The sequence below is a fragment of the Barbus barbus genome (assembly GCF_936440315.1).
Source record: "Barbus barbus genome assembly, chromosome: 20".
NCBI classification, from domain to species: domain Eukaryota; kingdom Metazoa; phylum Chordata; class Actinopteri; order Cypriniformes; family Cyprinidae; genus Barbus; species Barbus barbus.
Genome location: NC_136748.1, coordinates 28,904,434 through 28,917,436, shown reverse-complemented (window position 1 = coordinate 28,917,436; position 13,003 = coordinate 28,904,434). Strand labels below are relative to the sequence as shown.

Sequence of the window (13,003 nt, the reverse complement as noted above, 5' to 3'; positions counted from 1 at the left end):
TTTGTTTTGTTTGTTTGTTTAGCTTACTTTACTAAGCTACATTTAAATGCCATTTAATTTGAGTAAATTCATGTTATAATAATACATTGCTTTCCAAATGTAGGCGTCGCTATAGATAATAATAATAATATACATGTTTTACCCATTTGTTTATTTTTTCATACTATTTTTAATGTATTTATATATATATATTATATGATTTAAATATCATATTAATGTATAATTATATATTTATAGCCTATATATATTTTCGTATTTATTTATTTATTTATTTTTAGTCTATGGTTTCTTGCTGGGTGTATGATAATAAGAGGGCGTGGCCACGTCTCTCAGCCAAATAGTGTCGCAGTTTCTCCCTGAAGAACGCGCATCATCAGCATCACCCGACAGCAGCGGGAGGAGGAGGAAGAGGAGAGCATCCTTCATGATTCTGCATTAAAGCAGCACTCTATATCAACAAACCCCGGGCCTACACGGATCCAGACGCAGCTCTGAAGAACACCACACACTCAATCATGGATAATTCCGGGAAAGAGAAGGAAGCCATGCAGCTGATGGCAGAGGCGGACAAAAAAGTCAAATCATCGGGTTCATTTCTCGGAGGGATGTTCGGGTGAGTGATGCTGGTCACGATCTGACATTCAAAGACATCCAATATCCTGTAGTCTTTTCAAATAGCACGTGTCTATATCGTGTAAATACTCTATTATTTGTCTATTCTTTACCATACAACGTTTAAAAATGAGTATATAGAGCCCGAATCCAATCAGTATCTCCAATGTCAAATAGCCTATTTCCGTGATGCGACATGCGCAATGCAATCTAGTAACTGCTCTGTATGTTATGCACAGGGGCATTTATTGCACTATATTAATTTTGAAATTGCATTAAATCAGAAATGTCAATGTTTTCACAGGGGAAATCATAAGGTTGAGGATGCATGTGAAATGTATGCCAGAGCTGCCAACATGTTCAAGATGGCCAAAAACTGGAGTGGTATGCATAATCAATTCATGTGTATATATGTAAAACGCTAATGCATTTATTTAGTTATGCGGTTGTACTATTACCACATATTAAGTTGAAAACATCATTCAAAAGATCAAAGTGCCACTGGCCATCTTTGTGCTCAAAACTCATTTGAACTGCATTACACTTTTACTGTCATCATTGTGCTTTGATTTGTATTTAATCTATTTTGAGAATTCGCCCTGCTTCTGTGTCATTATTGTCATTGAGCTAAAGACTGATGTGTTTTGTTGCTGTAGCTGCAGGCAGTGCTTTCTGCCAAGCTGCAAGACTTCACATGCAGATGCAGAACAAACTGGACTCGGCCACCAGCTTCGTTGATGCTGGAAATGCTTATAAGAAGGCAGATCCTCAAGGTGAGAGAGTTGCTTTAATCACTGCAAAAGAGAAAAAAAAGTGATAGCTTTTTGTGTTTTAATCAGGGTTATATAACTATATATATATATATAAAAAACTACATTAAAAAAATGTTTTTCCTTGAAATAAAATAAATGTTAAAAGCAATGAAAAAACCTTTTTTCTTTCTTTTTTTTGCTTGTAAATATCACAAACAATTACAAAACAGCAAGGAAAACATGAAACATGTTAAACATAAAGCAGAAAAACTGAAAAAGTAGTTATTCTCCAATAACCTTCGCTTTATTTATAGCTTCAAAAAGTTTTATTTTGTATTTTTACAGTGTTGAAGTACTAAAATAACTAACTGAAGTACAAATTAATAATTACTATATAGACAGATTTAGATGAGATTTGAAGTAATCTGTTCTTTATAGATTAAAAAACACAAATAAAATGACTATAAATGACAATAAAACTTCTAACTAAAAGTAAAGAGAACTTGTGTTTGTAGTATCATCGTGATAATATGTGCATACATAAATTACCACAATGATACAAAAATAACACTGATTTCACTCTCAGAAATAAAGGTACAAAAGATGTCACTTTTGTACCTATTAGGTTCAAATATGTACCGTTAAGGTACCAACATGGACCCTTTAGGTACAAACATGTACCTTTTGAAAAGGTACCGCCGCAGTGACAGCTTTTGTACCTTTATTTCTGACAGTGTTCAATAAACTAAATATGTACTACATTGACACCAGAATGTGAATTCCTTGGATAAAGTTCTGTTGCTTGATATAATAATTGATTGAATGAGGAGGTTATGGGTAAAGCTGACCTCCTGATGAGCTGTTGTAAGCATTATGTTTGACTTATTGCTGATATTTTGTTTCCTTCTGTTTAAATGAATCACACAGAGGCTATCAACTGTTTAAACGCAGCCATCGATATTTATACAGACATGGTAAGATGCTAGGATTTTGCTTTCATATATAAATGTACATAATGATGCATAAAATTAATGTGTATATTTTGTTAACCTAAATGTGCCTGTTTATTAAATATGTAAACGTTACATTACATTTAATCTCTCATTTGTGTGTGTGATTGACAGGGAAGGTTCACGATCGCTGCAAAGCATCACATGACTATTGCGGAGATCTATGAATCTGAGCTAGTGGATATTGAAAAGGTGCCGTTTGCCTTTAAACATCTATTAGATGCCATTGTATGTGTCATTTTCCAAAAGTGCTATTGGATGTCATTGTAACTGGGCGGTGATGTTGTTTTAGGCCATCGCCCATTACGAGCAGGCCGCGGACTATTACAAAGGCGAAGAGTCAAACAGGTTTGTATTTTCATTTTATGTCTGTGTAAATCAGAATGCCATTCAATATTTATAATCTTCCGTTTCCTTTTATTGTGGGTTGTAGATGCTCATTTGTATTGCTTTATGTGTTCTCGTTAAGCTCTGCTAATAAGTGTCTGCTGAAGGTGGGCTCGTACAGCGCTCAGCTCGAGCTGTATCCCAAAGCCATCGAGATCTATGAGCAGGTTAGTGGGACACACTCAAACCTTCTTATTTATTTTGATTAAAAATGTGAAAATAAATAATTTGTATATTAAACAGTGCTATTTTAGTATTTTTGACATACTATTATATTCTTCATTAATAATTTGAATGACTTTTCATTTGAATTTCTGTTAAACTTTAAAACAGTTTTAAATGTAGTTATTTTAGTACATCAAGTTAAACAAGAGTTTGGCAGTTAGTTGAAATAAAAAAAATGTGTTACATTTTATTTCAATTTACCAAAAAAAAAAATGCTTTTGGTTACTATAATAACCCTGTAAAATAAAAATGTAATTAAATAAATAATGCATCTAACATTACAATACTATATTGAGTAGGAACAAAAATGCATTAATGTAATTTTACAATTTTTTTTACTGTATAATTATAGCAAAAAATTTACCTTCCTTTTTAATAATGGATTTGAAAGGTTCTAAAAGAGTTTACAGCATAGATTAGTGGTTGCATGTGTTATTGAGTAAGTGAGTTAATATAGCTTGTGGGGGAAATGAGAGCGAGAACGAGAAGTCAAATGTCTGCTGACCAGCGACAGGTAATGGAAGTGGCTTATTAACCAAAAGCAAATCATATCGAATCATATCTTCTCCTCTCTGTAAATGAACACAGAGGGAATTAACGTTAAAGGTCTCTTCACATTCAGGTTGCAAGCAGCACGATGGACAACCCTCTGCTGAAATACAACGCTAAAGAGTACTTCTGGAAAGCAGCTCTCTGCCACTTCATAGTGGATGAATTAAACGCAAAGGTCAGTCGTTTTCAAGTCAAATGTTTAGTCACTTACAGTAACAATCCCTCTTAATAATGTCCCTAAAGGAGTGTTTTGAGCTGGATGATATCGCAGTTTGTCTTGTCTTGCACTGACACCTAGTGGCATTAATGCAGCAAATATTCAGTTACCAATTCCATTGTAGAAATGTGCTGCTCCCAGACAGACACGATGAGTTCAGTAACAGCTCATCTCATGTGAATGTTCTGCTTGTTTTCTTTCAGCTTGCCATTGAAAAGTATGAAGGGATGTTTCCAGCATTCTCTGATTCAAGAGAATGCAAGCTGTTGAAAGTAAGTGCATTTGTTGAATTTGATTAGCATTAGTAAATATAAACAGTATAAGGCGGTCAGTCAGTATGCATACTAAATTGAGCAGTACATACTAAGTGTAGTACTGTGGTTGTCATATTTTGCATTGATAGTTTTGTTTTTCTCCGTACAGAAGCTATTGGAGGCTCACGAGGAGCAGAACAGCGAGGCGTTCACTGAAGCCGTAAGTTTAATACGTTTCAAATGAACAGTGCTTTGGATGATCGTGCGGGAATCGACCGGGGCTAGTTGTCACATATTATATCTCAGAAACTGTGAGGTTTTCAATCAAAAGTCCAAAAAATGATTTCTAACTCGTTAATAAATTTTGGTGTTATTTGTACAATATTAGTGTCTTACCTTTTACATTGTTGCTGTTGTGTTTACTAATTAGTTTGTCTTGCATAATAGTTTTAATTGGGCTGAAAATACTTTTTATATACCGAAACTGTCTTTCTTATTAATCATTTGTATAAATATTTATATTTTCTCTTATTGCAATTTTTAAGTTTTTATAATTTTGTTTGTGCTTTTGTCATTTTTTTGTTTTAAAAGTCTATTTTTTAAATTCATTTTATTTTATTTTAGTTTGAGTTATTTTAGTACAAGTTGAACTAAATTAAAATGAGCATAAAACATAAAATTAGTTTCATTTCATTCAATTGTTGTTTTTGTTTTTTTTCAAGTAACCAAAATGTTTTTTGGACTAATTATAGTAACTCAAGACGTTAAAAACACATCAAATGCAGCTCACATATTTGACTATTTTGACGTTGCATCTCTAAATCTTGTTTAATTCTCCAGGTGAAGGAGTTTGATTCGATCTCCCGTCTCGACCAATGGCAGACCACCATGTTGCTGCGTATCAAGAAGACCATCCAGGGTGATAGCGGGGACCTCAAGTGATGTGTCCCAGAAAAATACCGTGGCATCATGTCTAGTTTAATTTCTTACCGTATCGTATGTGTGTGACAATCTGGTTGAACATTTCTGTAGTGATACTAGCTCAAATGTAAGCCGTTTCTTGGAAAGTTCAAATGCAACTTGCATTGCATTTGAGAAGTATACAGAATATTAATATGGATAAAGGCATTTCTCTATCCCTTTACTTCACCATGACGAAATCTTTCCCGTACACCGTTGTTTGTACTTGTGCGTGTGGCATGCGAGACCCCATAGAGCTGTTCTCTTTCTAATGTTCACCTCAGTGTTGTCACTGGCATTGTCATGCATGATAAATGTTTAAAGTGTGTTTATGTGCTGTAGAATATCAAGTTTTTGGGAGTGCACTTTATTTCTGCTGTCTGTTTGGATTGAAAACACATCGCCTTTTGCATTTTCGTGCCATTGGCCTTTAAAATGCCTCCTCACGTCGTCTTTGTCGATATGGCAGTGTCAGTTGTGTCGGAGTATTTGCTTTAGTGGTTGAACTAAGCGTTGCACATGTTTCATAATCAATAGCGTCTCTTGCTCGCTGATGGTGGTGAAGTGCTCAGCTCAAGTGATTTTTCACAGTGTGATATTACAGACAGCTTTGGTTTTCTAATGCAGATCAGGTTGTTGAATATGTAAGTTTTGATTTATTCTGGTATTAGTTGTAATTTTATGTTTAATCTGTTGTGGTTTCACATGGATACAGGGCATTTGTTGTTTTGGGCATTCAGATCTTATGAATTATAATTTTAGTTTAAGTGCTTTATACTTGTTTTTTTGAAGTTCTTCACACTGTTGTCAATACTTTAGTGGAGAATAAAGAGCTTTACACTTTGTGTCAGTAATTAAATTATGTTAATTGAATCTTATATATTAAACCATCTAATATGTTGTATGACTGACAGGGAATAAAAAATGTATGATAGATGGCAAGTCCTATTGATATTGATTTTATTAAATGTTTTACCTAATTATTCAAAGAAAAATGAATAAATGATCACCCATGTCTGAAGTGTTTGGTATCAGTGTCATATTTTAGATGAAACTGTGAACTTATATCAGTTAAAACAGCAAAGATCTGCTCTAAAATAATGTTATTTTTCTCTGACAGGTGTATTTGATTTCAAATGCTGTAATGCTTCTTTCCTGTAGCTCAAATAGTAGAGCATGGCGCTAGCAACGCCAAGATCATGGGTTCGATTCCCAGGGAAAGCAAGAGCTGATCAAATGTAAAAACTGTAACTTGAATGCAATGTAAGTCGCTTTGGATAAAAGCGTCTGCTAAATGCATAAATGTAAATGTAAGGGGGTAAAGTAAATCTATATTGTAGTGAAGAGTGGAGAAATGTCATGCATAACAATTTCTGCAGTATTTTATAGATCACTTAATGAAATGAGCCCTTTTTAAGACATTATCAGAAGTCAAGAATGAAGCTGCAAAATATATTTACACAAGATAATGTGCAAGAGAACTGTCAGACCCAAAATTCACATTTATTACAGATATTCAGAACCATACTTTTGTTAAATAAATTATATAGAGATACTTTAATGTCAGCACATATTTTCCACCTAATAACATATTCAGTCAGAAGCAATGAAAGAACTCCCGTGGAAGCCTGTTTATAAACATAGGATGAATAAAAATAAGTCAATTAAAAATTGCAATTTTTTTATTTCACAATTCTGACATTTTTCTTGTAATTACAAGTTCAAATCTCACAAAAAAAGTCATGTATTTATTCTGTGGTGGAAACAGGCTTTCACATTCATATGCTTAAAATAAGATCAAATTAAAACTAGTCACTCAACTTACAATCCTATTAAAGAAACCTTTAAGAGAAAGTTTTTAGAAAGAACCGTTTACTTTGTAAACAAGACATTTGTTGTTGCATTTTTGTACTTTCACTTCTTGCAAATACATTTTTTTAAATACCCCTTGCTGGTTTTGAAGATCAACTCTGATCTTTAACCACTAAACCACAGCATCCCTGTGTAAAAGAAAATCGTATGCATATGTATTCACCCTCAGGCCATCCAAAATGTCTCTTCATTTAAACAATAAAATGTAGCATTCCATCACTTGCTCACCAATGGATCCTTTGCAGTGAATGGGTGCCGTCAGAGGAAGCGTTATTATGGATTATGAAATCAACATTTAGGCCAGAATCCTTAATGATGGATTTATTTCTGATTTATACAAACACACAAGACATTCACTGATGGACTGGAGTGGTGTGGATTATTGTGGTGTTTTTATCAGCTGTTTGGACTCTCATTCTGACGGCACCCATTCACTGCAGAGCATCCATTGCTGAGACACTGATGTAATGCTACATTTCTCCAAATCTGTTCCAATGAAGAAACTAGTCCTTAAGTTTAAAGTGCATAGTCCAACACGTTTTGTTTTTTTGTTTTTTAACTGCATTTACTCGTATCATATTGCATGTCACTTCTGCAGTGATGTTTCTTCGGGAAGTTTCAGTGTGGATTCTCGTTCAAATGTCAGATATCCACTGAAGGTCGATCAGTCACCGTCAGACTCGTCTTCTGATGTCTCTAAAGAGTCTCGATCCACCACGTACTGTGTGACATCAGGTAACCCAGATATCACACAGCAGTTCACAGCACTTCGGGAAATGCTCATGCTGCAGACTTCATCCCTTTGCAGAAAAAGGTAGATAAAGTTGCGTAAAGACCCTTTTTTTACACAGATAAAATCAACTCCTGTCCATTTTTTTCTGACATAACATCTCATTTGTCTCAAAAATACATCACATTATGAAGTATGGGCATTCAAAAACCATCAAAACTCACCGTTTGGTAAATAAAAAAAAAATATTGTTCTTTTTTTTGCACAATTAGGTCATTATTAACTTGTAGGCATAAAATCATGCAGTGTGAAATGATCAGTGAGTGTTTGTGCATGTTACCAATCATTCGTCATCCGGTCATAACTCTCCACATCCCAGCAGGTGCCGGCACCATTAAACCCCCCGACAACAACCAGCTGATCGTCCACCACCTGCAGTTTAGCCAATTAAATAACTGTATGTATCATGGACAGTACCGATGAGGAGCTTCAAAAACAGCAATTCCAGCAGAATTCACATTAGATGTCTTTGTCTCACCTCAATGCCGAAGTTGCTGCGTGGGTTTATCATAGACCGTACATCATGCCAGGTGTCATTAAGAGGGTTGTAGGCCTCGGCACTTCGCAAACGAGCGGCACCATCAAAACCACCGACCTTGAATTGTAAATGTGCATTTATCTGTTAATATAAAATGCTTCGCACCCATACATACATTTTTGAGTATCCATGTTTGAAAAGTCAATATTGTGAGACATTTAAACATATATTTAAACCATATTTTGTATTTTCATAGTTCTGTACCGGTGTATAATACTTGTGTGCTATTATAACTATTATAGTGCTATTATAAAAAAAACAGTTGCATTACTTCAAATCAAATTAACTGAAATACATTAGAACTTTTAAAAGCAACATTTTCATTTAGTTTAAGCTGCTACCTTCAAACACCATGTTTTTATGTGTGGATAATACTCCGCAGGGTTATTATAAACTAACAAAACAAAACTGAATTAAACTCAAACAATTAAAACCAAAACTAATACCATAAATAAAACATTTTCATTCCTTGAAATAGATTAAACATGAATTTAATGTTAATTTCTGCACATGTTTATAATACTCGCCAGGGTTATTATAAACTAAACTAAACAAAAAAAAGACAATGCTTGAAACAAAATACACATTAAATAAAAAATAAACTTTTATTTCAGCTAACTGCCAAGGCAACATTTTCATTTAATTTATGTTGAAGTACTAAAGTAGCTAAAACTAAATAAACTAAAACTTAATATATATGATACAGTATATAATAAACTTTGTAGACATATTTAAAAATAAAACTAATAAAAAATGATGCAAAAAAACTACAAAGTTAACTAAAATTCAAATGAGACAAAATATAAAACAATTCTAATTTTAAAAACAAATTTTAAAAATGATAATAGTATATCCATTGATAGAAAAATAACAGTGGTACTCACAGCATAAACTAGATTTCCATAAGTGATCACACCGACTCCACTGCGGCGGCTTCTCATGGGAGCGATGAGGCTCCACTGGTTCGTTTCAGGGTTAAAGCTCTCAGCTGAGAAGAGACACTCCACCCCAGTAAAACCACCACAGATATAAACCTGACAAACACACACAAATACAGTATGACACACTGACAGTGCCTGACATGTTTTCTACAATACTTATTCTCAACAGTAGAGTGTGGAGAGTCATGATGTGCTTACCTTGCCCTGCAGTGAGGTGGCGTTTGCATCACTCCTCCGTTCATTCATGGGTGCCATCATTGTCCACTGGTTGGTGTTTGTATCGTAGCGTTCTGCTGTTTTTAGCCGTCTGTATCCATTAAAACCTCCAATGGCATAAATGAGACCGTCCAGGACAGCAACGCTAACATAACATCGCCGTTCATACATGGGAGCCACCTGTTATCCACAGATTTGGAAATTTTTCCTATACATATCATGACTGTGATCAAAACAAAGGATGTTACCTAAACAGCATTATTGGGCAATACTATAGTTAGGTAGCTCACCAGATTTTGAAACACAGCTCATGTTTTGATAGCACTGTTATTTAAAAAGCCATGTCTTTACTCCAAATCAGTTATTTTAGTATTAAGACACTTACAGTTTTTATGAATTATTATTATGATTGAAACTGTTTTTATGTTCCATTTTCATTTTAAATAATTTTGTTGTGTTTTTGTCCTTTTGTGTACAGTTTTAAATCATTTCATTATTTTTTTATTATTTTTTTTAGTACATTAAGTAAATTAAAATGATAAATCATGCCTTGGCAACTAGCTGAAATCAACTAAATTAAGTTACAATAGTTGTTTGAACACACAAAAAAGTATTTTTTGGACATTATATTGTGGTAATATACCAAGATTTTTATTATTTTTTAAAAATGTATGTCATTTTTTTTTTTTTTTTTTTTTTTTTTATGTACCATGGTATTGCCATACTTTGTCAGACATCATTAAAGTCCCTTACATTACCAATTGAATACCATATAAATATGTTAACCAAGTAGAAAGTCTATCAAAGTACTATAGCATTACCATCTGATACCATGGTACCATCACATTCATTTTTGGCTGTTCTTCAAATCCTAGTGTGCTGCTAACCTAAACAACTTTTTTGGTGTTCAAATGCACCCATAATGCCCAGATATGATGTCTAGGTAGGCGACTTACTAGATTTTAAAACACCGCCCAAGTATAATAGCACTTTATTCCCAACACCATTCAGCCCAAGCACATACACCATCCATAGTCACAATAATTGTCAATAATAAAATTAAACTAACTGATACTCGGATGAGAAACAACACTCACCTCTTGCCAAGTTTGAGTGATGGGATTGAATTTCCTCACGCTGCTGAAATAATTCTCGCTGTCAAAGCCGCCAAGGCAGTAGACGTACCCATCCAGGACCACTGAGCCATGATAGGCTCTGGGAAGCTCATCTTCTTGAGTCACGTTGACCCAGCAGTCCGCCCTTGCATCATATGCCTCGATCTCATTGGTGGGATTGCTTATGCTCCATCCTCCGATGGCCAATAGGATCTCATAGGGCAAACGTGGACGTGTCAGTTGATTTACGAGCTCTGAGCTGGCGGGTTCCTCCATGTGGAGGTCAAAAATGACCTTCATTGCATTGATGACAATGTCCGAACATGCTTCGCTCTCCAACACCAATGCATTGTTTCTGACGTCGGTCATGAAGTAGTCTGGTGACATCAACCCCATTCGAACCTGGAGCAAAGTGAATGAAGAGTTGAAACCAAATGTGGCCTATATGCATAAACATAAAATGGGCTTTGGTCTTGGAGTCTTGGTTTAAAAAGCAGTAAAGCATAATGCACAAGGTCTAGCAACATTTTAATGATGATTTCATACCATTTTTTCTTTTCCTATTTGTTGTATATCTCAGCCACGTGTTATACTGTATTTCGATATGCAAATTATTATTATAAAGTGTATTGTTTATTATTTGATAGGCAAAAAGGAAAATGGTGGAGAAAGAGAAAATTATGATTAACATGATGAATATGTATCTCTGTCTTGCCTTTGAAAGAAGCACAGCAATGTGTTTTCTCCTGTTTTCAGGTGCATGACCAATCCAGCGAACGATGGCCTCAAAAACCATCTCCTCCTGTTTGACGTTCAGCTCATCCTGAGCAATCATCTGCTCTATATGTCCCAGCGGGAGTTCCAGGAACTCCTCAGATACTCGCAGCACCTCCTCAAAGTGTTGCAGGACGTAAAGCCTTGCTTTATGATGGAGCATTGAGCAGGAGGGGAAACACGCTGTTAACATGCAGGTGCCAATGCAGTTCTCTGGGCATAAGTTTGCCTCCAGAAACCGGCAGCAGGCATCTAATAGATCTGAGATTAAAAACTGATCAGCAGCTGCTAAGAGCTCTGGCACGTTCTCTTCAGTAATGAGGACTGGTCTTGCGTATGCGTATTGAATTATAAGAGACATGGTGTCTGAGGACATTCCTGGAATATCGTAGGATTGTTCCTCCATGTTGGTCCATTGGGTGGAGAAAAGCGTCCTGTGGAGCAAATTTAAAGATGAAACACTTTTCTGAAAATTATACTTATATTTAAAGCATTGTGAAGTGTCTGTCCTCACCTAAAATAAGGGCTGCAGCCACAAAGAATGATCTTGTGCACTTTAAAATGTGTGTCCTGAACCTTGATGATGACGTCAGTGTGTTCGCCCTGTAAACGCACTTCATCAAACACGTTAAAAGCTGTGTCACTTATTTTGTGCTGCATGTCCTCTAGATCAAAATCACAGCTCAAACTGATCAAACTTTGACTGAAGTAATCTGATGTTCAGTGAACTCTGTGGAGAGCCAGTGCTGATGAGAATTGAAGAATCTTTGTGACATCATAGTTGAGAACTTGTTGCTCAACATTCTAAATTAGAATTTCGAATCTGGATTAGATTTTTTCAAATCCTCATAGCTTTTAACAAAAAGTTACTTTAAAAGTAAACGTTAAAAAACTGTATCACAGAAAACTAAATCAGTGACAAATACAATATTGTAACAGGTCAAAGGCTTGAATGTGCTATTAAGCATTTTCATGGATTAGAAGCACAGCATTTTTTTATTAACACAGAAGTTATGAGCTTCTAATGATAACTGCAGTGATGCGATGACTTTGCGAATCAGTGATTGGTTCTTTTATTTAGAAGGAGGGACCAGTGTTATTATAGTTAAAAATAACAGAAAAAGAGTGTACTCTTTAAGAGTGTAAAGACCATCGACTCTACCGTGCGACTCCACCGGGCAGGGACACCGGCAAGGGATAGTAGTAGCTTTTTATTTAATTTTTTCATTGATATGTTTATTATTGAAATGTTGTTGTTATATGCATGTGTTAATTTTATTTAATTTCTTTATTTTCTTAAATATGTGGGTAGATAGTATTTATAGAGTTGTAACTTTTTAGTTTTAGTTACTTTTTCTTATTTGTAAGTCGCTTTGGACAAAAGCGTCTGCTAAATGACAAAAGTAAAAAAGTAAGTAAAGTAAGTTACTGTGTTAATTTCTTTCTGCTGTAACAAAATGATCGAAATGACAGAATTGATCATTTTCCTGTCAGATTTTCATTCTAAAGACAACAATCTTGAACGTACTGTATTATTGCTTTGTCTTCTGGGTAAATTTCACCTTCATAAAACCAGAACCATTCATTGTAAACCTAACTTTAGAATGTTTTCATCTGATGTAAAATCTCTTTTTACTTCATTTAAGAATGTGTCCAAACCTTTGAATTCAAAGGCTTCTAAGGTGCAGAGAGACTGAGCAAGGGATGGTGATTAAAGGGGAAGGGTTGGAGTATATATTACATTCATGCAGTGTGGAAATTATGTTTTACATCGCATTTACATCTTGT

General features: G+C 34.8%; 2 protein-coding genes across 2 annotated transcripts; one reads left to right on the top strand and one right to left on the bottom strand.

Annotated features, from left to right (window-relative positions):
* The first annotated feature begins 385 nt into the window (after positions 1 to 385).
* Positions 386 to 5,988, top strand: LOC306886076 (beta-soluble NSF attachment protein-like). Its single transcript, XM_079442946.1, has 11 exons — positions 386 to 613; positions 917 to 996; positions 1,269 to 1,385; positions 2,292 to 2,338; positions 2,489 to 2,566; positions 2,667 to 2,722; positions 2,844 to 2,928; positions 3,609 to 3,713; positions 3,959 to 4,027; positions 4,179 to 4,229; positions 4,850 to 5,988. The coding sequence occupies exons 1-11, from the start codon at positions 516 to 518 to the stop codon at positions 4,949 to 4,951; spliced, it is 888 nt and encodes a 295-aa protein (XP_079299072.1). The 5' UTR covers positions 386 to 515; the 3' UTR covers positions 4,952 to 5,988.
* Positions 5,989 to 6,635: 647 nt separating this feature from the next.
* Positions 6,636 to 11,934, bottom strand: LOC306886011 (kelch-like protein 10). The gene is made up of 8 exons (XM_079442862.1): positions 11,730 to 11,934; positions 11,157 to 11,649; positions 10,424 to 10,843; positions 9,309 to 9,506; positions 9,054 to 9,203; positions 8,110 to 8,226; positions 7,912 to 8,003; positions 6,636 to 7,641 (listed from the first exon to the last, which is right to left on the bottom strand). Exons 1-8 carry the CDS (start codon positions 11,873 to 11,875, stop codon positions 7,506 to 7,508), a joined length of 1,752 nt encoding a protein of 583 aa, XP_079298988.1. The 5' UTR covers positions 11,876 to 11,934; the 3' UTR covers positions 6,636 to 7,505.
* Between the last annotated feature and the right edge of the window lie 1,069 nt (positions 11,935 to 13,003).

What these genes read in the sequence shown, in the direction of transcription:
- LOC306886076 (XM_079442946.1), top strand. Translation starts at nt 516, where the DNA reads ATGGATAATTCCGGGAAAGAGAAGGAAGCCATGCAGCTGATGGCAGAG. An exon ending in AGCTAGTGGATATTGAAAAG is followed by an intron (nt 2,567 to 2,666) that starts GTGCCGTTTGCC and finishes ATGTTGTTTTAG; the next exon opens with GCCATCGCCCATTACGAGCA. An exon ending in TGGATGAATTAAACGCAAAG is followed by an intron (nt 3,714 to 3,958) that starts GTCAGTCGTTTT and finishes GTTTTCTTTCAG; the next exon opens with CTTGCCATTGAAAAGTATGA.
- LOC306886011 (XM_079442862.1), bottom strand. Translation starts at nt 11,875, where the DNA reads ATGCAGCACAAAATAAGTGACACAGCTTTTAACGTGTTTGATGAAGTG. An exon ending in CCACCTCACTGCAGGGCAAG is followed by an intron (nt 9,204 to 9,308) that starts GTAAGCACATCA and finishes TGTGTTTGTCAG; the next exon opens with GTTTATATCTGTGGTGGTTT. An exon ending in GCAGCAACTTCGGCATTGAG is followed by an intron (nt 8,004 to 8,109) that starts GTGAGACAAAGA and finishes GCTAAACTGCAG; the next exon opens with GTGGTGGACGATCAGCTGGT.